Here is a 25920-nt window from a genome sequence, read left to right as displayed (position 1 = left end):
TGAAACCCAGGCTGGGACTTCCACAAATGCAGTAAAGCGAGCAAAACCATTTCCATATCGAGGGGAGGCGAAGAAGAAAAAGGATGATACAGAGGATCTCATGGAGATTTTCAGCAAGTTGGAAATCAACTTGCCATTCTTGCAAGCCTTGAAAATGCCCGCCTTCAGTAAGTTTATCAAGGAGTTTATTGCAGGGAAAACCAAGCTAGATGGGAAGATTGTGATTGGAGAAACTGTGTCTGCTGTGATACAGAAAAGAAGGATGCCTTCGAAATGCACCGACCCAGGTATGTTCACATTACTCATCTCTTTAGGGGATATCAAAGTTGAGCATGCCATGTGTGATCTAGGGGCATCAATAAATGTTTTGCCACTTTCGATCTATAAGAAGTTAACTGGGGTAAGAATGGTTGATACCAAGGTAGTGATCCAGCCTTAAGTACGCTTACTTGGAGGAGGACGAGACATTTCCAGTAATAGTCAACAACAACTTGACCAAGGAACAAGAGAAGGAGTTGCTGGAGGTCATCAAAAGGAACAAAAAGGCAATAGGCTGGACTCTCTCAGATTTGGTGGGAATAAGTCCGGATCTTTGTATGCACCACATCCGTTTAGAAGAAAGTGCAAAGGCTCATCGAGATGCACAACGGAAGCTGAACCCGAACATGCGAGAGGAGGTCCTAAAGGAGGTATTGAAGTTGCTTGCTCTAGGAATCATTTACTCCATTCCTGACAGTGAGTGGGTCAGCCCTGTCCATATGGTGCCAAAGAAGTCTGGGATACAAGTTGTCAAAAATGAGAAGAATGAATTGGTACCCACCAGATTAGTGACAGGATGGAGGATGTGCATCGACTACATGAAGTTGAACGAAGCCACAAAGAAGGATCATTTTCCTTTACCTTTCATTGATCAGATGCTGGAGAGATTGGCAGGCAAACAGTATTTTTGTTTCCTTGATGGATACAGCGGCTATTTCCAAATCTACGTTAATCCAGAGGATCAAGAGAAGACCACATTCACGTGCCCTTTTGGTATATATGTATACCGAAGAATGCCATTTGGATTGTGTAATGCACCGGGGACTTTTCAACGATGTATGATGAGCATTTTTTCGGATCTGTTGGAAGTATGCATTGAGATATTCATGGACGATTTCACCGTTTATGGGAACTCTCATTTGATACTTGTTTAGCCAGCTCCTTGATCTAGTGTTGCAGAGATGCCAAGAAAAAGCATTTAGTGTTGAACTTCGAGAAGTGCCACTTCATGGTGACTCTGAAGGCATTGTCCTGGGTCACGTGGTTTCTGAGAGGGGTATCCAGGTAGACAAGGCAAAGGTGGATGTGATATCAAAATTACCATACCCTACGAATCAAAAAGAGGTGAGAGGTTTCCTAGGCCATGCAGGGTTCTATAGGAGGTTCATAAAGGATTTTGCAAAAATCGCGCAACCACTCACTTGGTTGTTACAAAATGATGTTGAATTCGTCTTTGACAAAGGATGTGAGAGGGCATTCCACTGGGCTTAAGGACAAAGTTAGTATCAAGACCAATAATCAGTGGCACCAGATCGGAACCATCCTTTCTAGATAATGCGATGTGAAGCTGATTTTCACAAAGGAGCCGCTTTAGGACAAAAAATTGATGGAAAAGCTATGTGATTTTCTATGCTCCGAAAACACTAAATCAAGCTCAAAAGAATTATCACCACTGAGAAGGAAATGTTAGCCATCGTGTATATTCTTTTGAAAAATTCCGACCCTACTTTCTTGGGTCAAGGGTTATAGTCTTCACAAACATAAAATACTTACTCGGCTAAGAAGGAGTCGAAGGTTAATCCGTTGGGTGTTACTTTTACAGGAGTTTGATTGGGAAGTACGAGATAAGAGAGGAAACTATGAGAATAAGGTAGCGCATCATTTGAGCGATCTTCCAAGGAGTAAATGAAGAGGCCATACTGATCCCTTTCCCCGGGGAACATTTATCCCTTTTTGGAAAAATTTTCCCAGCCCAAAGACCAACCGGGGCCCTTTTGACCGGTCTAGGGGAATCGGATAAGGGGAAGCGCAGGGAACGTAACCGTGGTTTGCCGATCTAGCCAACTACTTGGTCACAAGACGCCAATTTCAAGAAGTTTCCCCCCCAAAGGGGAGGAGGGAAGATTGGGAAGGGAATCCAAATTTTATTTTTGGGATGATCCTTACCCGTGGAAAAGGGCCTCGATCAAGTGATTAGGCGCTACTTTCCCCAAAAGGGAACAAAGAGAGTGTTAAATCATTGCCACAGGGAAGAGTGGGGGCCATTTTGGGGCCCAAGGAAAAAAAGGGGAAGGTTTTTCCCAAATTTTACCAACATTGAATAAGGATGTTTTTGAGTTCCCCCTTTTTGGGGGAGATGCCGAGACGGGGAGATTTAGAAAATGAGATGCCCCCCGACCCCCGTGATCGTGTGCAAAATTTTTAAAGGGGGGAATTTGGGATTTTATGGACCGTTCCCATCCCCTGGGAATACTTACATTTTGGGTTTCAAAGGGGGATTTTTACCCCAAGGGAAAAATTAAGGCCACCACAATTTTGGGAATCAAGGAGGTGGCGAAATTTCTAAAGGGGATAATATTTTCAATAGATACGGGGGTTTCCCGAGCCATCATCTCGAAAAGGAAAAATTTCCAATCGACCATCAAAGGCTTTTAAGAAATATGATGTACACCATCGAGTGTCAACCCTTACCATCCTCGCCAAATGGCCCAAAAGAAGAGATTTCTAATCGGAAACAAGGCGATATTGGAGAAAACAAAACCCCAAGGAAGGACCGGAGCAAAAGACCCCGGGGACGTTTTGGGGCCTAGTAATCGTTTTAAAAAACGCCTATTGGAATGTCCCCCTTTACGTATTTGTTTTTGGGAAGACACCTCCCCGGGGTATTGAACACAAGGCGTACGGGGCTTTGAAAGAAATGAACATAAAGCCGATATTTCAAGAAGAGAGGAATTTAAAATTCAAGAGTTGGGGGAACTTCGCCAGTTTTTTGAGTCCCATGTGTACAAAGAAAGAACAAAATTTAAAATGAAAAAAACCCCCCCGGTAAAGGGAACTTCATGTAAGAAGGTCCCCTTTTCCCCTCCTGGCTTAACCCCTAATGCCAAAAAACCCGGTCTAAGGGATCGCCCATAAAACCATCTTTGGATCCGGAAAAGGAAAAGGCGGAGATCCAGGGAAGTACTCCAAACTCTTTCCCTTTTCCTTGTAAACGGGCCATAGAGTGAAAGTCTATAGGGAAAATTTTTGAGTTGTGTGTTGGGGACAGACCCCACTACACACACCCCCTATTATTGCCAAAAGGGGAGGGGGAAATTTTCCATAAATTTCCCCCGGGCGGAAAGAAGTTAATGATTTTGAAAATTAAAAATCAACCGGGAATTTTTAAATACAATATTTTGTTTAAATATTTTAAATTTTTTTCCTTTAAAAAAAAAAAAAACCCAAATATATATATTTTATATATATATATATATATATATTTTTTAAGCCCCCGCCCCCAAGGGGGAACCGTTATTTTATGCCCTAACCTCACCTGGGGGCCCTGAACCTTCTTTTTATTTTGACATAGTCGGGGGAATTAGCCAGAGGAGAACCCAAGGAAGGGAGTCAAGGGGGGAAAAAGATATTTAATTTAAAATTTTCCGGCCGATAATTATGGGAGACTTTTTAAAACCCCTTACACCCCCAACCCCCCCCATCTTTTCCCCCGAAAAGAAAACCCCCGCCCTTCTCTCTCCAATCATTCTTTTTAGGTTTTTTTTTGTTTGCTTTTTCCTTCTCTCTTTAATTCATTTTCTCTCTTTTAAAACGGATTAAAACCCAACCAAAAAAGGGGTAGCTTTTTTTAAATTTTTTTTTTCGATCTACACCCGATGGATTCCCCCCCAAGGGACCAGATGACCCAACCTTTGTTGGCCTAATCCGAGAATGGGAAGAGAGAAAAAAAAGGGAGGGGTAGTTCTTTTTCCGCCCCCCATTTTGCCCGGCTGACGCCCCTCGGGGGATAATTCCGGGTAGATTTTTCAAATGGGCAAACCCCCAAGAAGGATCGCGGTCACTACACCACCGCATGCGAAACCTTTTCCCGCAAGAGGGAATTTAAGATGAGGCATTACAAAAAAATGGGGGGGGGGAAACCATCAGACGGACCAGGGAAAAGGGAAACCAGAGCCCTAATCTTAAGGGTGGGGAAAATGGGGAGGGGGAAACCCCTATTTCTGTTGAAGTTCGGGGGGAAAAAACCCCCCCGTTTTAAATTAAGTTGCGGGGGGGAAAACCCCCTATGGTGGAAAAGGGGGCCAGGGGGAGCCCTTCCCGGTTTTTGAGAAGGCCCGGGGGGGAAACCCCTATGTTTGAAAAGACTCCCGAGGGGGAAACCCCTACTTTGGAGAGAATGGGCCGAGGGGGAAACCCCTTTTTCCGAGACGGGGAGGGCCCCGCTGTTTTCCCGGGGGTGAAAACCCCGGAGAGGGGGGAACCCCATTTATATCGAGGGGGAAACCCCCAAATGTTGGTTGGAGGGGGAAAACCCCCAAAAAAAAAGCTTTGGCGGAGCCCATCTACATTCAATCGAAGTACCGAGCCCGAAGAAGGGCCGGGGAAACCCCCCGTGGACCCGGTTAATTTTTCCGGGGACCCAAGGTTGATGGAGAAAAGGGAGGGCCACCCGAGAAGCCTCCCTTGATGAAGTCGATGACTTTTGTGCCCCACGCAATAGAGGCAGAGGCCGTTTGGGCCCAAAGGGAAAAGGGGAAGAAAGGGGGAAAGGGGCCGGGGACTAACATCCACCCGGGCCCCGAAAGCTCCCCCCGTCCGGAGGTCGAGGAGACCCCTTTTCCCCCTTGGAAAACCCTTTGGTTTCCAGGAGCACGAAAAGCCCATCCCCCCGGCCCCCCATAACCCCCGAGGGGGGCCGAAGAGCCGATTCTAGGACCCCTAATTTGGTACTAAAAAATTTGCTGGGAGGAGATTTATTAAACCGACGATCAAAAAAGGATCGGTATACAAGGAGAGGTGAGGTGGGGGGATCAAGTCGGGGAAAAGCAAAATTTCCCCAAGGGAGCTCAAAAAGATCGAATGTGAAAAAAATTCCCCCCGTATCCGAGCCCAAGGGGTGAGTGGGCTTGGGCGACAAAGGGGAGGTACCAAAAAGGGTTTAGCAAGGGAGTTTTTCTCCACTTTTCGGTTTAAGAATACCACCGACCTCGGACGCCCGGGTTCTATCACATTCGATTTTTTAATCAGAGTAATGGGGTTGAGCATTAGGGGGTGGTCTTTATGATGGGGGGTTTTTCACCTGTGCAAAAGGAAAGGGGGCTGGGAAAGACAGGGTGGCCGGGTGCCAAAAAACACGCCCCCCCCTTTTAAAGTACGACGATGGGGAATGGCCCCGCACCCTAAATCGTTGGGGAAAACCAAAAATTTCCCAAAACCTCCCACATCGAAGACCGGGTTTCCCTTTTGCTCAAACATTTGTCCCTATAATTATGGGCAAGAAATTTGCCCTAATTTCTACCGATCTCTACTTCCCTGGGCATGGCGAAGGGTGTTAAGGTACACTCGGGTACCGGGGTTGGGGGAGCGTTGCCACCAAAAGACAGCAACCCCCGGGGCCTATTACACCCGCCACCCCCATCCCACTCGGAGAAAATGACACGGGGTTAAGGGGGCCGTCCGCGAAATTGCAACCCCCCAGAGGTGTTTTGTGTTGATTATTTTTCCCAAAAGGGGTTGCCGACTCAAGGCACCGGGCTCTTTTCATTCGTTGGGAGACAAGATGAAGGCAGAATGGAGGGGCCCGAGGGGAAACCATGCCGAGTGAAGAGGTTGGGAGCCCAAAAATCAAGTCCAGATGAAAAAAATATGATGATGAGGAGAGAAAGATAAAGGTTTGGTGGGGTAAGAAGGAATTTATGGGAAACGGGGGGAAGTAAGACTTTAGGGGAAAATATTCATTTTGGTTAGGTGGTGCCAAAACAATGATTGGGGGAATAAGCGGGGGCTTTCAATGAAAAAAGTTGAAGTGGATGCAACAGACCCCCCTTTACCCCGAGGACAACTCCCCGGGGCCAAACAGCTGAAGTCGGTCCCACCTTTTAGCCCCCCTCCGTCGCCCCAAAAAGCTTTATCTCCCCCCCCCCTTCCCTGCAAGTTCCAGCCCCACAAAAATTTAAAGTCTATCGTGAGAAAGCCAAGACCTTAAACAAACAACACAAGGGGGAAGAAGAATGGAGAAAAACCCCCGAAGAAAATGAAAGTGGGCCCCCAATCCTACCCTTGGGCCTCGCCCCAAAGGGGGCCATTACCAATCATCTCGAAAAAAGAACTTTGAATATGCCGTTCTTTTCGTTTTTTTTTATTTACCCGTTAATTTTGTGTTTAATATTTGTTTTTTTTCCCACTTAGTTTAATCGGTGGTCTAAGGGGAAAGGTTTGGTTTTCTGTTGTTGGGGTTTTTTTTCCTATGTTTTTTTGTTTTTTCTCCCACTTACCCATTGGTTGGTCTAAGTGTGAGAAGTTTTATTATTTTGTTTTCTTATTTTGCATTGATCTTCTCCCTTCCCCTTCACGACGATGGCTTAGGGACAAGTTTTTGTGAATGGGGGGGGGAGAGGAAAAAAATGCATTACCCGTAGCATATTAAGAGTCCGTTAGTCTTAAGTGTTTATATGAGCCGTTTGGGTATAATACGGCATGATCCCCTTAGTGAAAGTAATTTGGGAAAATAGGGAGGCATTTCAACTTAGAAGCTTTTTCCTTAAATAAGCCTTTTAAATTTTTGGAAAACAAGAACCACGGGAAAGCCCCTATTTACTTTGTTGTGAAGCCCTACCATAAGCCCAGTTATAGACCCGATAACTTTTAGCTAACACATGTTTAAGGGGGCCCCCACCAATTCTTAGGGGGCAGAGCTAGGGGAAAAAATCGGGAATCGGGTTATGAAGGTATGCTCGGGCAAGTCCAGGAAAGGTATGCAGGTGGAGGGGAAATCCAAGAAAGGGGAAATGGAGGGGGAAAAAGGGCAAAATCCGAGGAAAAATTTTTAAAAAAAAAAAAAAAAAAAAAAAAAAGAAAAGAGAAAGGGAAAAAGTGGGCTTAAGGGGCCCGGGGGGGGGAAATGGTCAAAAAAGAATGATAATAACCCAAATTTTTTTAAAAAAATTTTCATAACCCAACGCCTTCGGTGTAAAATTAACTTAAAGAGAACCCATCCTAACATCCCCCCAAATAGGGGGAAGGGTCTAGGAACCCAACCCAAACAAGAGGGAAAACTATCTTGACAAACCGATTGTCTAGGTAAAGGGAAAGGGGGTGGCCCCATTTGGAAAGTGCAAACCCTTTTGGGTTTAATTTTAACCGGGGGAACGATGCCCAAAATTGAAACTAGCTCATGGATAGTGTTTTACGTGTTTGATAATTTTCATATTTTTTTAGTTTTTTTCCCTTTGTTTTGGGGCTAGGGGTTTTGGTTAAAGATAACCTTGCTTGGAAAATTTGGGGCCTTTTTTCTTTTTTTTTTTCTTGTCTTTATACTTGAGGACAAGTATGGTTTAAGTGTGAGCATTTTATAAGGCTAATTTCATGCATCGGGAAAAGGGAAAATGTTTTAATTCTTCGGTTTTAACACGTTTTTGCCTGGTGGGAAGAAAACGCTGGATCAATGAAGACCAAGGGGATGGTCTAGCAAGGAAAAGAACGGTTTAAAAAAAGGGTTTTTTCAAGGAAAATTGGGGTGGGCGAGGAGTCTACAAAGGGGGGCAACAAAGTCTTTTCTATATTTTTTCGGGGCCCCCTCAAACGCCTTTTAAAATATATATAAAAAGCATGCAACGAAAAGGCACGTTTTTTTTTTACCTTTTAGTCACACACTTTAAAACACTTGGAAATGGATTGGGGGGGCTGATCGGCGGGTGTTTTTTGAAAATCTTGGTTTGGCAACACCGTCCGAGTGAGGGCGAAGATACAATTACCTTTTTAAATTTTGGTTTTTTTGTTGATTTCACCGCGAATTTACCTTTTGGGGGCGATTTGATGTTGATGATGCTTATTTGTTTTACCGTTAGTGGATCTGCGTTTAGTGGTTAAATTTTGTTTTTTTTTTCATTTCTCTTGCGTTAGCTTATTTCTTCAATTGTTAAGGGGTCGATCTCGTTTATTTTGATGTTGAGGTGTTTGATGTGGAATTTGGTGACAATCTGTGGGTTTTTTGAGATTCGGAGTTTTTTCTTAAAAAAACTGTGATGGGGAGTTTCCTGTTTTGGGGTTCATGTCCCACAACTTTGGGTCCGGAGGTGGGTTTAGCTCCGAGGTTGTATTCGACGTGTGGAAAGATAAAATTCGATAGGGTCGTTTTTTTTCTTGGCCCATTTTTCTGTCTAGGGGAATGCGATCCGTTAAGTTCTTTTTTTTTATTATGCATAAATTTGATTTCAAGTCAAAAATTTTTGTTTTTTTTTTCGCATGCCGTTTTTCTTGGGAAATTTTTCGCACTTTTGGTTGTAGAAGAGATGTCACCGTCAAATGGTACAAGAGTTAAATTTTTTCGCCAAAAATTTTCACTGTAATTTTTGCTTTTTCAGACATGGTCCCCACAAAAGGGGTTTTTTTCCTAGGTCTAGCTGTTAGTTTAAGAATTTTTTTAAAAAATTCCTGCAAGGGATATTTTGATTTTTTCCCCCAACCCAAGAAAATGCGTGGCAAAAAAACCCCAAAACCAAAAAACCTCAAACCTTGAAAAAGGGGTATTACGCATCCCTTCGTGGATCGATCCCATTTCCCCATACTAGGTTTAGTAAAGTGGTTGAGGGGTTTTTTAAAGAAAAGGGCGTGTCCGACGATCGGGGTTCCTCGCGACCCACGAGTTCCTCCCAGGACCCCCGGTGGGGGGACTTGCATATCTAAGAGATGGGATAAAAAATGCAGTGGGGCTCATTAATAGTGAAGGGATGAGACGGTATTGAGACAGGGATGTGGATGGTCTCATAATTTGCGAACTAAGTTAGAAGCTTTTTCATGTGATCACATACTCATTACCTTAATTAAATCTAAGCTCAACCTGTATTTCATCAGTGTGCTAACTAATTTACAGTAATAACTAATAACTTTCATAACTTTCAATTCTATGTATTAAAATTATCAACACAAAAATATAATTATATCAATACAACATGTAAATATAAATATCAACACAAAGACATAAGTTTATCAACACAAGAATATTGATAAATTTATGTCTTTGTGTTGATATTTTTAACATACAAAATTGATATTAGTTATTAGTTATTACTATAAATTAGTTAGTATTTGATCATACACCTAAGCTTCTAATGTTAAACAAAATGAACCCAAAACTGCTAATTTGCTGTAACAAGTTGTTCACATAGTTGAAAACCATTTCAAACATTTGGCCTTGCCCGGAAAATATATGTTAGGTGTTAGAAGAAGTAGATACCAATAATCGATAATTGTTCATTGTCTCCACTCTCAAAATAAAAAGCCAATTCAAAAAAATCAAATTTTGGGAGCACATGTTCCTCCCTGTCTCCAATGGTACAATTTACCACATTAAGGGCATTCACAGCGGCAACAAAATCCAGCCCGGTCTCGTCTCGGAGAGACGAGACGCCCGCGAGACGCCGTTGTGGCTCGCATCTCGTCCCGGGCTCGTCGCTATCCCGTCCCGCATCCCGTCTCGGCGAGGCAGCTGGCGAGATGGTCTCGCCACGCGCTGGGGCGACGTGGCGCACGGCCGTTGGTGCGTGACGCCCACTCGCTGACCCCGCGAGTGGGCGTCGAATATCTGACACAAATTTTAATTTTTTTTTTTAAAAAAAAAATCGATTTAAATTTTTTTTTTTTTAACGGTAATATTACCGTTTTTTTCAACGGTAATTTTATTATTTTTTTTTCTTTTTTCTTATTCTATAAAATACACACTACTCTCTTTCATTCTCCATTCCACACACAAACACTACAAACACCACATCTATTCTTCTCTCAATTCACTTCTCTTTCCCTCTCCAATTTCTTTAAAAATGTCCGGTGATGGAAACTCCAGCGGCTCCGGCGGCTTCGATTTAAACGCGTTTGGCGACTGGGGGGGCATGTACAACTCACTGGCTCGTTCGTCAACGCCGGGCACCGAAGGCTCGTCGACACCGGCGCCGTACCAAGCTCCACATTTCGATCTGGATGCATACTATCGTCCCCCCCCCTCCGAGGGAAACGCAGGGATTGTCCCAAATTAGGGAGAATTTTCAGGAGGAACACATTCCGGAATACGTTCCGTTCAGCAGCGGTAGAGGCTCCGCCAGCCGCGATACAGAGGACGAAGAGACCCCGGTGGAGGAGGAGGTGGAGGAGGATTTTAAGTGTTTTTAATTTCTAGTATTTTAAATTACGTGTGTTTTTATTTTTTAGGATTTTAATTATGTGTGTTTTTATTTTTTTAGGATTTTAATTATGTATTTTTTTTATTTTTAGGATTTTAATTTGTAATTTTATTTTATTTAATGAAGTGTGTTTTTTATTAATTGGATTTGTTGAAAATAAAAATGAAAAATGAAATTGAATGAATAGTTAAGAGATGAGATGGTTAAGAGATGAATTGATGTGGGTGTTATCTCTTAGTTAAGAGATGGAGTGAAAAGTACAGTGGGGCCCATGAATAGTGAAGAGATGAGACGGTTAAGAGACGGATAAGAGACACCGCTGTGGATGCTCTAACTACCTTAACTACATGCAATCACTATCCATAATTTACAATAGTACTATTAAACAAACCCATAAGTTATAAATAAAGTGCAAACCACTTAATCTTCTTAAGAAAAACATCCATGGCAAATTGAAATAGAATGGTCTAATATTAAATATGAGCTAAATAGAGAAAACACATATGATCGTTTATTAGATCATAAGACGGTTGGTCTTCTTACTGAAAATACCAGGGCCATAAGTTGAAGAGATGACGTCTACAAGGAGTGGGAACTGTAGCAGCACAAATGATGTAATGGGAAGGCAAGCGAAGCCTGTGAGAAGCACCACAAACCACGCCACATCTCTTTGAAGCACCAGATAGAGCGTAGCACTAAACGCAACCAGCATAAATGTAATGGACACAAAGAGGCTAAGAAGGCCCATGCTTAACCTCTTTGGTAAAACATACAAGAAATCCTCTTCTGCATAACGTGAAGTCAGGATGGAGAGGAACAAAAGCAGAGAAGTTATGGAAGTGAACAAGGATATGGCATCCGACACTGCAAACATGAATGAAGGTTTTTTTGAGAGAAGTGGCTTGCCAGATGTAGGTTCAATCCCACCGGGAACAGTGAAAGCTGCAGCGAACATGACTGTTGCAATAAGTGCTGCCGCGATGGTACATGCATTAGCCGTGTCTTTCATCCACTTCTCTCCAGCTTCTTTTAGCTTTTCGTGCTCCTTTGTGAATAACATCTGAGGAGTTTGCTTTTTCTTGTTGATCCAAGTTCTGCGTGAAGCAGGGACAAAATTTTCCATCTCCTGTATATCAAAATAACTATTTTGATATGTAGATTGACTCTTTATCCATTTCTAGTTAGCTGCTACTAATCTTACAAGTTCACATTTTAAAAATGTTGAAAGTAATTGGGATTTGATTTGAAATGATACCTTAAACCATTGCAATTCGCGCTGCATCTGTAGAGCGGGACCAGCTACAAGATTGAGCCTGTAAGAAGGGGCTAGTTTTCCACATATGTGTAGTAAATTGTTGTCCTGGTCGTCCGTGGAGCTGCCTAATATGTATCTGCGGTCGTTCATATTATATAAGAGGTTGGTAACATTCTCAAAGCGATAGGTTGCTGCTAGCAGAAACACATCCTTGTCTGTGTCAGGGTCTCTATAATAAATAGTCGAAGGATATTTGTCTATTATCATTTCCACAAGCTCACTGATCCCATAGATTGCCGCCTGATGTATAGACTTCTCAAATATCGTTAAAGCCTCATTTTCAGGCAAAGTCACTATTTTGTTGCATAAGTGCTTTGCAAGTTGTAGTGCTTGTGCATGTGTTGATTTCTTCTCCCTCAGCTCCTTCAGTTTAGGCACTGATACATTAACCAATAAATTATTAAAATTAATTATTACATTACCACATAAGCAAGATTAGTGTGGAACGCTAACCATGCCCATACCAGATTGTTACCTAAATATTCGATGACAGACCAAATCATGTATTCCAACTTCTTCCCTACTGTAAATCAGTCCAACAATGATCTTAGATTTTTGCCACAAGCCACAACTGATGCTAATAATCAATACAAATTTGAAAAGGACTTAAGTAAAGTTTGAGAGATATAATGGAAATGAGAAGTGCAGCTTTCCTCGAGAGAAAATGTGAAAGGAGTTGGAGTACTGCCCTGCACCATGCTTAATTGCATTTTCAATGTCACGGGTTGCATCCGCATGTATCGTGTCACCAGCTTCTACTTCAAAAATGGCTTTTATTGGAATACCTACATATATAGGGAAAATAATTGTATGCATTAAACAAATGCTGCTCTTCGACAACAGGTAAGAAATTAAGTTTTCGAAGATAAATTTGAAAACTGAAAATATGATAGTATAGCTTAATTTCATATTTTAGTGGCATCTCTCCACCGTACGTAATGGTAAATACTATTATGTACTTACGACGGTAAAAAAAAATTTGCCACCAGGTGAAAGTGTCTGTCCTTGGGAATAAGGTGTCGGTTTGAGCAATGATTGATAGTGCGGAATCGCCATCCTCGTCTACTATTTTAGTCAAATTTGGATATTTCTGAGCCAAATCCAATGCAATATCTAATTGTAAACAAGGATATACATATAATTAAGTTATGATATGAAATAAGAATAATATATATTAGAGCATTGAAGCATTTAATTTAAAACTGACCAACATATTCAGAAGCTATTATTGCATTCAAGAAGCCGACGCCAAGCTGGCCCTCAAATAAAAAAGGGTGAGTGTTGGAGTTAGACTCGTGTTGGTGTTGGGATATCAAATATTGTAGTGTTTCCTTATGGCAATTTATGGCTGCTGTGTGCACCGGCAACTGTTTGTCATTGCATACAATATGCAGCAAATTTGGATTTTTGTCAACCAAAACAGATGCTGCTGCTGTATTTCCAACAGTGGCAGCGTTGTGTAAGGCAGTTTCCCCACCAGAATTCTTGAGGGCTAGCGCTGTCGGTGGCATCACTTCCACCAACTGTTTCACCAAGTCGTTTGATTTTCCTGCCAATACGGCTATGTGGAGAATTGTTTCGGAAGACGAAGTGATAATGGTGGTGCCTAAGTTGTTTATGCCTGGGAAGGTATTCCATGCGGTCTGCCACTCATCTTTCATTAATGCTTGGTATAGTGGCAAATATCTACTATAATCTTCACCTGCACAATATTCTCTATAATTTTTTATCATGTATGTTTATGTTTAAATGTTTGAGAAGGGTTGGGGAAAAAATGTTTAAATCGATATGGAAAAACCAAAAACTATTTAGTATAAATATATATACAGGACTACTACTCAATTATAATGAGGGAAATTGGAGAAAATGAAAGCTGACCGATCTCTCTGGGTTGTTGTTGATGTTGTTTGAAAATGCTGTTCAATAATTGATCCCAAACGTCCCTTGCAGTTTCATTGTCCAGCAGTTGGTGCAGCACGTCTGTACCGACCGATCCAAGAATCCATCCTTTGACGAGACTGTCCGTTCTTCTCCACAGCTTGTACTGCTCACTCTTCTCTTTCTCCGGCGCCACGATTTCATCGTTGACGAAATCCATCAACTCCTGGCTCTCCAGAAGGCAAATCATCTGTTGTTTCCATATATTGAATTTGTTTATTTTATCAACTCCCTCACTACCTGGCCTCACCGTCACAAAGTTTGCTACATTCACACTACACTGCCGTGTGTATTTCGCTTCTGGTGAACGAGCCATTACTTCTTCAAAGTTTCAAATTGCCTTTGAAATTTTATAATGTTGAGTACTATATATAATTCATGCATCTAATGGAACAAAATAAAGCTTTTCACCAATACAGCTGCACTGATGTAGCATGTAGTAAATGATCTTCCAACAACTTTTATGTCGTACTACATGGCACTCTGTTTAAATACACCTATTTTCTAATTTTAAATTTAATTGTACTTATCTAGTATTTTTGTGATCGGATTTATACACAAATTCAGCTAGAATAAAAAAGGGCAAATTGTAAAAAAAAAAAAAAAACATAGAAGTTTAGTCCTGTATGGTCAATATCGCAACTTTAAAACATAGTCCGTTAGTTTATCATAATTTTAACATTTTTTCTGAATTATCACATAGATTTAAATTTGAAGGAAGATTATATATGTATGATTGAAAGCCGAAATACTTGAGTCTAATATAATATTCTATGATCGCAAATTGCATGATCAATATATAATTAAATCCTTTTTTTATATATAATTAAAGAGATGAGCAAGCAAACCAAAACAACTCAATTTAAAGCATCATAAGCCTAATGCCAATGTAAAACTATAACAAAAAAAAAAAAATCAAACAAAGACACACAATCCTTCAAAAAAAGCACAGAAAACACACAACAAACTCTTACAACAAGCAAAACCGCACAACAAAGCACAAAACAACAAACTTAAGGCAAGAAGGAGGTCACCTCTTCACTGATCTTTGATTGCATTCTTGATTCTAAGCTTGTAGTCCGACCATCTTCTAATCTTGAAGAGCTCCTCATACATTGGTAGGAAGGAAAATTTTGGACATAATTCAAATCTCTTCCTACCAATGTATATAATTCAAATCTCTTCCTACCAATGTATGAGGAGCTCTTCAACATGCAAATATTGTCCAAACATTCAACCGAATCTCAGGCCCACGATTTTGCCATCTAACGGTTAGATTAATGGTATGTGTCATTTAATAATGTAGATTGTTCGTCAATTAATGTAGCTCGGATAATAATGTAGCATTATAGTCTAATAATGTTGATTTTCATTCTAATAATGTACACCGACTAATAATGTAGATTTTTCGTCAATTAATGTAGCTCGGCTATTTTGATCCAACCATCCAATCCAAGGATCCAAGGACTGTGATTTGTTTGATGCTTAATACTAAGGTGGTGTGAAGATCTTATACACCCCTGTATATGCTCAAATAATATTTATATGATCAATAAAGAATTAATTTTAAATGCAGAACCTAGAACGAAAAGTTACTAGATCATTATAAGGAAATATCTAAGGTTATGCTCAAATCATATTTATATGATCAATAAAGAATTAATTTTAAATGCCGAACATAGAACGAAAAAATACTAGATCATTATAAGGAAATATCTAAGGTTATGCTTACGAGTTACGAAGTAAAAATAAACTTTAGATGCTCTTAGAATAGCTTTTTTTTTGGTTATGCATTCTGCATTTGTGGGGTTGTTACTTGTTTTGTCTATAATAAAATAGGTTATGTCTTAACTGCAGAAGTGTACAATTACAGTCACCGAAAATATTTTCATCATGAATATGCATTTAAATACAGATCTAGTATACATTTTAGTCTAGGCTATCAAATTCCAAATCCAACTATCAATATATGAATTTAATTAAACACTGAAGTGGAGGTCGGTTAACACGTTCAACTGTAATATACTCCCTCTGTTTTAATATATTTGATTGGTATTCTTTATCGAATTATCCCAACGTGGTTTCTTTTTTTAGTAAATATTTTATTTTTACTTATACTTTACTTTTTTTATCTCTCATACTTTATTCTCACATTCTATCTCGTACTTTATTTTCTCCAATACATTATTCTCCCTCTTTTATCCTTACATCTCAGGTTCAAATAATGCTTCAACTATATTGAGATTAAGAGATACAAAAATTGGTATGTGATCAAATACTAACTAATTTATAGTATAACTAATAACTAATTTCAATTTTGTATGTTAAAAATATTAACACAAAAATATAAATTTATCAATATTATTATATTGATAAACTTATGTCTTTGTGTTGAAAGTTAATTAGTTATTAATGTAAATTAGTATTACCCTAATGCGACCCAAAATCTTCAAAAATTAGATTAAGATATTAAAATATGTACATTATTATATAATGGAATCCCCAAAATTAGATTTTCTTTTTCTCAAACCAATAGGGTATAGCTCACAAATTTCATCCCTAGTCACTAAACATGTTATGCATAATTGAAACCAACAACCTCATATTTAATATGTTTGCATATTTAACGGGAAACATCAACCTCAAGTACCTCAATAATAAAAAGAAGCAATGCCTGCGTTCTCCGTAGGGCCTGTGTGGTACCGGAGTTTGGTTAGCATTTACTATTTTTCTTAGCTAAAACCAACTTGGTACCGTATTCATTTTCTTTTTTTAAAAAAAATAAATAAAATTATCTTACTTTATTCTATCACCTACTTTACTCTCTTTTTAACTTTCCTACTTTATTCATCTCTCCTACTTTTCAACGCAATTTATTAATCTCCATGCCCAAAAGTTTTGTAGTGCTCCGTATCAACATAGTTGGGACGGAAGAAGTATATTATTATTGTTTAAACAGGTAATTGTATTGTAATTTTGTACTCTCTTTCGTTCCATAATAGTAAAAGCGTTTCTTTTCAGCACACAATTTAAGAAAAATTGTGTTGCGTGAGTTAAGTAAAGAAAGAATAAAGTCAAATATGAAAAAGGTAGAAAGATGAAGAGATAATAAAGTAAAGAGGGAGTAAAGTAAGCAAGAAGAAATGTGTTGACTTTTACTATAAAGTAAATAATTTTACTAGTACGGAACGTGTCAAAATGATAAAATGACTTTACTACTATGAACCGAAGAGAGTAATTGTTTGAATACCTCAAATGATATTTATCATTTTATATTTATATAATTATATTTCAATGGATATACACGCAAATTCGATATTCATTGCTTACTTTCAGCATCAGTTCAATGCCTTTCAATTATGAAAATTAATTCCAACAATCACCTCATTTTTGAACTTGTAACAGGCCAAAAAATGGAGCAAAATTTTACAATTTTGCAATACGTATAACTGCTTCAAAAAGTAACGCTGCAATCTGCTAAAATTAAAAAAAATAAAAAAAAAATAAAAAAAAAAACTATTGCGGATGATGCATACGCATAACATTGCAATATTCACATAGTAACACTGCAATCTGATAACAGACTGAAAATAGAGAATACCGATTTTGCCCTTCAGCGTTTTTTCATGTTTCAATTTAATTATAATAGGTTGTCACATGACAAATTGAGAATTACACGATCTTCAGATCTAATGGTCTATGGTGGTATAGTGTTACGATAAAAAGAATTTTCCTATTAATACATCCATATATAAATACAGACATAGATTTCTTAGCAAAGTTGCGTAAAGATATATATGGCACATTATTTCATGCTAGATCTGGTTTAATAAAAGGGCTTCATTGTAAAAGTTCAACGTGTTAGTGGGTGGTGAGCTATGTTAAAATTTATACATGTATAGAAAAATCATAAACTTTTATTTTAATTTGATCAGAGCATCCAAAATTTTTTACATAAAAGTAATCAAATACATAAGGAACAAACCCATACACAACATATGGTATTACAGTGCATGAACTTAAAGGTTATACAATGGAAAAGGAAGCTAACCCTTGAGGAGCCCTAGTTCTTCCATTTGAGCACGGAGATCTGAGCTGCTGCATCCTTGGGAAGTCCGGACGATATTGGGGCTGTCATTGCATATAACGTCAGCAAGCGGGTAGCTCCGATTGGCATGGAGGCTACTAGCGCTGCTGCAGACGCCACTCAATACGACAGACTTGTGGATGCCGCCGAGCAAGCCTTCATAGTCAGTGTCTCCACTTTCCCCAACAAAGACCACCACTTTCGACAAGTCCATACCCCACCGGAGATACAAATACCTGAACAACAAGTTCCCTATAATGATTTACCGTCTCATTTCCCTTACTAACTAATTGAGAATGAGATTGAGCATGCGTATATTCAAATGTGTAATGCACGAAGGATGTATCATAATGACCTCTTTTGATCAAACTATTTATTTGGGATGCAAATCCAAAGGTTAATATGCTGTCTTTTCATCTCAAAATGAAAATGGGACATTTAAATATTAATCAGTTTTCAACTTTAGGCAAGAGATTACACCCCTAGGCTGATATTATTCTGCCTCACAATATTTGGATAAAAAGGCATGACAAGAAAATTTATCGAAATTAATGGTTACCTTAGAGCTTGGGAACGAGACGCCAGGACCGGGACTACGTTTATCTTGCTTCCATTTTGACAATAGATAACATTACAGCGTAATGCCTGGATTCTCATCAGCTTTCTCACCTCCCTCACAGGAGGGATCTGCAAAACAAGAAGAAGTTATCAAGTTACATGATGCTAATCATTGATACATAGGTAAGGCAAGCAGAACAAGCCAATAAAAAAATGCTAAATAAAAACTAATATTTCAAGCTTGAAATGTGATAGGCCTCAATACTCTAAAAGGATTAAATGTGTGAAGTAATGAGGACTTTACCACTCCAGGTTTCTGAACTTTAAATGAGTAGCAGTAGTCAGCTGAAGTTTCTTCATCTTCAACAACAATGTGTTCTTCCTTCTCTCCTTTTTTATCGGTTATAGAAGCTGCCCAACGTACTAATGTCTTTCTCAAACCCTCACCGCCCCAGCGGTACTCAATATGTGAATGATAATATAAGTCAACAACAAACGGGCTGTCTTCTGAATGAAGAGATGAATAGTAAAGATCACCACCACTGTTGCAAATGAATGAGTCAAAGTCAGTAGGTTTCAGTCCTTCGGATTCCAGAAAGGCACGTATTTCTCTAATGTTGAGTGATGTTGCTAATATAAACCCCACTGAGCCTTCGGTCCTTTCTGTCTCTAAGACCTCAAAGATCTTCCTAACTGTTTCAGCAAAACCAGAACTTGCATCAGAGTCCACAGCAATCACAATAATGTGTTTCCTCCTCCTAAGTGCAGGGAACTTCTGATCTCCTTTTTCAGAAGTAGAACCAGATTTCTGAGCACTCTTTGCCATACCCTTCGACCATGCTTGCATAGCATTTTCTATCTTGCTTCTTTGATCTCCGGAGTCTAAGGAACCATCAATATTTTCTCGGATGTCCTTACTTCCATCAAATGAGAATTTTAAGTTCAATGATATGTCATGTATGTCCCTCAACGAGTCACTCGGTGAATCTGACTCAGAACTTTCATCATCACTGCCGTCATTTTTGTTCTGCAGCCAGCGAGGTTTCCTTGGTTTGCAACTTGCGATTTTGGAGAGATACGTTTTACAATGTTCAGGCCATGAGAAAAGATGAATATTCTTCAACCCATTTGCTCGACATTTAGCCCAGAGATGCTTATCAGCAACCAGCTTCAAAAGAGCATCGGCTATAGCTTGCTGATCATGGGGATCAACAAGGATACTGTTGTCCAGTACCTACAACCAATAAACATAACCAATTATACATAATCTCCAAAAAAAAAACTATGTCCCATGAATACTTATAGAAAGAGAACTATCAGAAGAAAGTAAATTACCCTATCTATGTCAACAGGGCCACCATTTTTTGTTGCAACAATAGGTAAACCATGTGCTGCAGCCTGTTACAGAAATCACATACGTAACCAGCAGAAAAATTGTATATGTCAAGGCTTAAATACATTCGTAATTACAAGGGATACCTCAATCAGTGTAAGGCCAAAAGGTTCGATAAAAGCCGGATTTATGAAAACCCCCTGTCAAAAGTAATACACTTAGGCTTTAACCAATTAAAGGATACCAGGAAAAGTTGTGTGTTCCAGGAAGCACCAAGGGAATACAAGAGAATAGATAACACACAGGTTGTAACATAACATTAAGGAGAAGTTTCACTGACATGAGAAAAACAAAACCTCCAAAGTACTCAACATATTGAAGGACCAGACTGAGATTTCAATTTCCACTCTTTTGCATCTTTTGGCAACTTATTTATTTACGTTACCTTTTTCATATACTGACAAGTATTACTTCCTTCACCCTCTCTGGCATAATCTAACCATACAGCTCATGCAAGCAAGTCATCGGTTCATCATAGCCAATAGGCACCAGAACATACGGGCTCTTCTAATAAAAGGTTACAATTTCTAGCTTCTATCAGTTCCATAAGGAGTAAAAGTTTATTCCGTAACATCATTCCATGGTTTTTAGAGATTGCAGACGAGTCAAGTGCAGAAAGATCAAAAACACATCTGCCCCACTTCTAGGAATCCACATTAAAGGGCTGAGTTAGTTATTCAGTATAGAAAAAGTTGCACAGGATTTCTCGAATGTGCTTTGAGTAAATACTAAATAGGAAGATGTTATCTAGATAACATTCTGATATGCTATTGTTTCTTTGGGGAAAATAACTAGTACTTGAGATATCCCCAGCATCTCGAACAAAGGCATTTCACTCATGACAAACACCTCCAAGAAAGGCTAATCTATTAGGTCAAATTAGTTATTAAAAAGCACAAAAAAGAATTAGAAACTTGTTGCAATTCAAAAATCAGTTTTAAGTCCAGTAGTACTGAAAACACTGAATCTGAAAGCTACCAACTTTAATAAATAATAATGCTTGCTTAGCATGGGTAATCAGCTCGAAACCAAACAATATGAGGGTACCTTGGTCTTTGCTGCTAGACGATATATGTCAGCAACATCTGACTGCTTGTGGTGTTTAGGATATGCTACTTGCCCATAGAGATCGTACTTATCAATCAGCTTAAGAATTGACAGAAGAACAGAAGCATTTGGGCCTGGCATTTCATCAATATTATCACGACTTCCCATTATTAAGGTCTGCAGACAGAAAATTAGTAAATGTAAACATGAGAGTAGTAATCAGATGAGAAAGCATTCACCAATCCAATTTTTTGTTACTTACAAGATTAGCAAGCTCCCTTAAAGGTCTGCACTCCCCAAATGCTTTCACTAAGGTTGTCAGATTTTTCTTTGGATCTGGCCTGGCAAGTGCAAGAATCATAGGCTTCCTTGGGTTTGAAAAGAAACGCATTATCTGTCCCAAAGATACAATCCACATTAACAGAGTACTTACCAGAACTTAGAAACAACTATAAGGAAAGGGGTTAATATATATCACATATAGTTAGCAATAGAATCAGTAGAAAAGGTCTTGCATACTACTGGTTTAGAGCATGGATTATCTGTCTAACCTCAGTCCAGATTGGTGGATCCGGAGACTTTCCATCTTCGTCTGGTTCAGGTTCCGCATCCATGTCTCCATCATGTGGAATAATGTGATGAAATTCCATTCCAGGTGGGATTACCTGAAATAATATATATTCACTCAGAGTAACAGAACCAATAATAACATATACCTCCAACTGCAGTGCAGAAAACACATCTTTAAATTCATTGATGAAGTTCTGAAAGTATAGCAACATATGATGAAGGGGAATAAATTCAAGATAAATCATTAGAAGTTTTCTCAAGCTTAAGGAAAGACTGGTTTCTAAAAATTGTCATGACTGAAGCAAAACTAGAGTATGAAATATTTTCATCAAAATTGAGACATATGATGTAGTTCAGATCAGTAACAGAAAGCAAGATACTTCGTTGCAGAATGTTTAATGATTAAAGCAAGAAAGCAATTTCTTTTCTTTTTTAAGAAGTTGGAGGTGGAATCATTTGGAAAGAGGAATGCAAAAAACGCCTCTGGCAGTTTTGTTAGTGAAATCCACATTGAGTTGTGCACAATAGATCTGTGGCAGATCTGAATCAAAGTAAAACCCAGCAAGCAAACACATTCGCAGCTTTATACAACAGCCTATGCAATATGTTCCCAGAAGAAATATGAATCAACCAAAGCTGCAGAACTAAGTAATTCTCAGCTTTAATCACTAACATATGAAATTAAATAGCTGAAATCTAGTCAACTTCATCTCCGAAATACTAAAATGTACTTACAACCATGCGAGGCATGAACCTTCCATAGCAGTTCACATTGCGCTTAATCCTGGCTCGTAACTTACGCTCTAATATGGGGTCAAAACCATCATATAATCGCCACTGCTCCTCTATCTCCTGTCTGGTGCTAGTAATAACTATTTCAGAGGCATCGAGGGATAACTCTTCTGCCTCTATTCTTCGCATAATTTTATAAGTAGAATTGATCTCATCCCTCGATAGTCGGCCTTGTCTCAGAAGTTGTTCCAGTTTATCACGGCCTAATGAATGACCAGTAAAAAGCATGGGAACATTCAGGGCACCAGACAAAAGGGCAGCAGAGTCACCTGCATCTGCATAGTGACCATGGATAGCTACAGGCCAAACTGGATGTCCATTTCCAATTTGTTCACCGAGAACTTTTGACATCTGAATAATATGGTTAAGAGCACCATCTACAAATTCAGGGATGTATGGCCATAGTAGCTCTTTTTGTATATATTTATCTTTTGGCCCAAAAGGGACGCGAACTATATAAGCACCACTACTCTCTCCCATCTCATCCATCAAACCCTCAGAATTTCGTGGTGGCAGCATCTCCGTGGGTTCACCGTAACTCCAGTCTACTTCAGGTGATGATAATTGTCTAGTTAGTAGATCAACGCGATATACACCTGGCATTGAACCTAGAGCTCTTGCCAGTTCAACAACATACTTTACCTGAAGGAAACATTGAAGATAATCATCCTTACAGACAGAACTTCAACAAATATCAATGAGAACAAGTTCAGCAGGATCAGCCGTACCTGGCCACCAGTATCAGAATCACGGCCAAGCTCCATGTTTTCACCACGTATCAAGCCATGAAGGCTGCAAGAGTCTAGTTGTCAAGAAAGCATGCAACTAAGTACAAAATTAATTTCTACAATAATTTGATTAAGGCATCAGATAAATGAAACTTGCATGCCCCAAAACTCAGAAAGCTCTCAGTCAATAGTTTTGCTGACTCAAAAAATGGTAGTAATAGTTTTTGTTGAACTTTACACTGGATAATTGAACTGGAGAGCATGAGAGCCGAACAAGTTACTCAACACATGATAACATTTATATTAATCATTCTCATCCCAATAGAAAATATAAACCATACCTAATCAAAACAATGTATAACTTTTTCCCCTTCTGTTGACTAGCCCAGGCCTCCATGGTTTCAACTGAACTGATTCTAGGCAGCCGGGCTTTATTGGTTTCACCATGAGATGAAAGGTCACTAACTACATCCCCTTTCTCTCCCTCAGATAGGTCCTCAGACATATCAGCAACTGCTTCTCTCCGACCTCGTTCTCGCTCAAGCCGCCGTTTGTTCCTTCTCTGTGCCTCCTCCCCTTCGAGCTAAAAACAATAATTACTTTTAGACGGTTTTTATGCACAACATCAAATTTGGCCTTATAAGAGAAGAGTATCTACTAGTGTTGAACAGATCCACGCCTATATCTGTTTGGCATGATTATGCCCAATATTTGACTTCTAAGCAAACATGAAAATAATTCGCATAACTGCTAAGAACAAATAAACCTAATGGGGAGAAAATTTCCAGAAATCATCAAGTATTGATTATGGAGCATCTAAGAAACTACACTACAATTGAGATAATTCACCACCCCGTACTTTAGTCTGTTAACTGTTTGTAGTAAGTAAAACGCCCGGTTATAAGTTTCAGGATCCAACTACAATAAACAAATATGTAAACACAGATAATTAATGTCCAAGACATATATCGTAGTAATCCTGCAAAAAATAGCAGCCATAGCAGTTTGATTCTATAGTATTTCCAGTCAGTGATCGCCTATTTCACAGCAACATTCGGAGACAATAATGATATGAAGCTACCGTACTTGGTCACAATGATCTTTTGAACAAGAAGCTAAAATAGTAATGTTGAAGCATGCTAACCATGGCACATGAAATAAATAGACAGAGCTTTTTCCAATTTATTCCACATGGACACTAGCATTGCAACTGAACTCGGCTTTGATTACCTTCATACTTGCATTGCTCTCTTAGTGTACAGTATAGCTAATCATACTTTTATTTCACTATGATATTAAGCAGCACCGAACTAAATAGCTAACAATTTTGAACTAACTAGCTTGCATTACTACAGATTTAGCATCGATTTCATGGTTCCAAACAAAAATTATACAGGAAAAAAAAACATCATTCATGCTTCCATAAACAGGAAGAAAAAAAAAAGTGATCACCGTAAATAGCTCCTAATCAACATTAATTCATTATTGAAATTAGAAAAAGGAAAGAAAAAAAGAAAAAGAAAAAAAAAGGACCTGCTTTTTCTGGCGAGCCAAATTCCAAATCCGCCAGCACATGTTCTCGAGCCTCGTATTCCTCTCCTGCGGACTCCGCGTCGCCTGCGCCTACAAATCAAATCCGCACATTCAGAGACGCATATACACATTTGCAGAGCGGAGAGGAAAATGGCAGTGAGAATTAGTAGTAACATACTCGGAGCCATGTGCGGTGGAAGTCGGTCTCATCGAATCCGGTAATGACCTCCTCGACGAAGTATCTGGTAGGGCTGAACCTCCCCCTCTCCCGCAGCAGCAGAGACGACTTCGCTTCGTCGATCCCGGGGCCAACATCTAGGATCGCTTCCAAGTAGCTGTTTATCCAATCATTCCCCGCCATCGATCTATCACTTCTTCTGTTCTGTTTTCGGAATTGATGAATGATGATGTTGATCAGTGTAAAGAGAGATGGGGGAGGAAGATGTTTCTGGAGGTGGTGACTGACTCAAATTCAAATAAATATAAATTGTAGAGAGAGAAAGTGAAAGATTCTGGGAATATTGAAAGAGAGATGACTCGGTTGTTAGGGATTATACATTATGTAAGTTTGCGTATAAATTCTTTAAAGTGGAAACTAACTTAGTTTAATTTTATTTTATTACTGCTTTTAGTATTAAAGCTGAATTTTATGATTATACGAAAATGCATAGCTATATTTGGAAATAAGAGAAAGCAACGTGTTTTTGTCCACTGAAAGTGCAGTCATATTGGTCGGCTTTCTAAGGTTGATTGACACATTTCAAAATATATCAACAGTCATCAATTTCCTTTTTATAATGTTCATATTACTATTTTTTTTAGATGTGTGGATTGTGTGACCCTCGAAAACCATTAAGTATTTTATTAGTATTTATTTTAATACTATAACTGATTAACACACTCTTTTTCTTAATGCCACATAAATTCAAAATCACGTCACTTCGGTGCCTAATTTTTTTACTAATCTATAGTACGAAAAAATGAACTCAAAAAGAATTAGAAAAGTCACTCTAACACATGTATGTCCACATAAAATTCAAGATGATTGTAAAAAAATTATCGTTGAATAAATTGGCATAATTTTCAATAATCCGATACATAATTGATTAACGAACAATAGTTGGATCTTATTAAAGTATATAATTGGCAATTTAAAATGATAGTACCCACTTATAACCATTTTCCAACTGTTTTCATTTTTATCTCGGCAAAATCAAGTTTAGTAAAATCATTAATTATTCTAGAAAAGCAAAGAGACATAAATCACATGACGACCAAAAGTGATGGACACATGCATGAGAGCGACACGTTCTAACATTTTCAACAACTACGTTCCATCCTTTTCCAATTCACTTTCTTTCAATTTTGCCAAGGTGGCACTAATGTGTTCGTTCTAATCTTAACCAATCAATATCTAACATGTGTCGACATTGTTTGTGTTTGGCAAACTTGTTGTAGAGAGAAGTACTTCAAACAAATTATGGTTTAATACTATTATCATAATTGTGGACTGAAATTCCAAGTAC

At 38.9% G+C, this 25920-nt stretch overlaps 2 protein-coding genes across 3 annotated transcripts; both read right to left on the bottom strand.

The window, feature by feature from the left end:
- Nucleotides 1–10814: 10814 nt before the first annotated feature.
- LOC125187834 (protein ACCELERATED CELL DEATH 6-like) lies at nucleotides 10815–14017 on the bottom strand. The gene is made up of 7 exons (XM_048084481.1): nucleotides 13627–14017; nucleotides 12956–13450; nucleotides 12712–12861; nucleotides 12402–12533; nucleotides 12224–12271; nucleotides 11689–12125; nucleotides 10815–11559 (listed from the first exon to the last, which is right to left on the bottom strand). Exons 1-7 carry the CDS (start codon nucleotides 14000–14002, stop codon nucleotides 10948–10950), a joined length of 2250 nt encoding a protein of 749 aa, XP_047940438.1. The 5' UTR covers nucleotides 14003–14017; the 3' UTR covers nucleotides 10815–10947.
- Nucleotides 14018–17587: 3570 nt separating this feature from the next.
- Nucleotides 17588–24942, bottom strand: LOC125188736 (probable sucrose-phosphate synthase 1). 2 transcript variants are annotated; one of them, XM_048085762.1, is made up of 13 exons: nucleotides 24573–24942; nucleotides 24395–24484; nucleotides 23203–23444; nucleotides 22862–22925; nucleotides 22077–22775; nucleotides 21323–21436; nucleotides 21034–21165; nucleotides 20772–20948; nucleotides 19811–19864; nucleotides 19667–19729; nucleotides 18636–19565; nucleotides 18333–18460; nucleotides 17588–18009 (listed from the first exon to the last, which is right to left on the bottom strand). In XM_048085762.1, exons 1-13 carry the CDS (start codon nucleotides 24753–24755, stop codon nucleotides 17733–17735), a joined length of 3153 nt encoding a protein of 1050 aa, XP_047941719.1. In that variant the 5' UTR covers nucleotides 24756–24942; the 3' UTR covers nucleotides 17588–17732. The 2 variants fall into 2 exon arrangements, with proteins under 2 accessions (XP_047941719.1, XP_047941720.1); XM_048085763.1 differs by lacking the exons at nucleotides 24395–24484; nucleotides 24573–24942 and having other exon boundaries at nucleotides 22862–22935; nucleotides 23203–23329.
- Nucleotides 24943–25920: the final 978 nt, after the last annotated feature.

This window comes from Salvia hispanica, chromosome 5 (genome assembly GCF_023119035.1).
Source record: "Salvia hispanica cultivar TCC Black 2014 chromosome 5, UniMelb_Shisp_WGS_1.0, whole genome shotgun sequence".
NCBI lineage: Eukaryota > Viridiplantae > Streptophyta > Magnoliopsida > Lamiales > Lamiaceae > Salvia > Salvia hispanica.
This window is presented reverse-complemented; position numbering and strand designations above follow the sequence as displayed.

Bases quoted from the DNA above. Each gene is read 5' to 3' on its own strand.
- LOC125188736 (XM_048085762.1), bottom strand. From the start codon at position 24,755: ATGGCGGGGAATGATTGGATAAACAGCTACTTGGAAGCGATCCTAGAT. The intron at 24,485-24,572 runs GTATGTTACTAC...TTTGATTTGTAG, and splicing joins TCCACCGCACATGGCTCCGA to GCGCAGGCGACGCGGAGTCC. The intron at 18,461-18,635 runs GTAAAGTCCTCA...CTTGTTTTGCAG, and splicing joins AAGTTCAGAAACCTGGAGTG to ATCCCTCCTGTGAGGGAGGT.
- LOC125187834 (XM_048084481.1), bottom strand. From the start codon at position 14,002: ATGGCTCGTTCACCAGAAGCGAAATACACACGGCAGTGTAGTGTGAAT. The intron at 12,272-12,401 runs GAAAGCTGCACT...ACTGATTTACAG, and splicing joins CTTTCACATTTTCTCTCGAG to TAGGGAAGAAGTTGGAATAC. The intron at 11,560-11,688 runs GTATCATTTCAA...TTTGATATACAG, and splicing joins GCGAATTGCAATGGTTTAAG to GAGATGGAAAATTTTGTCCC.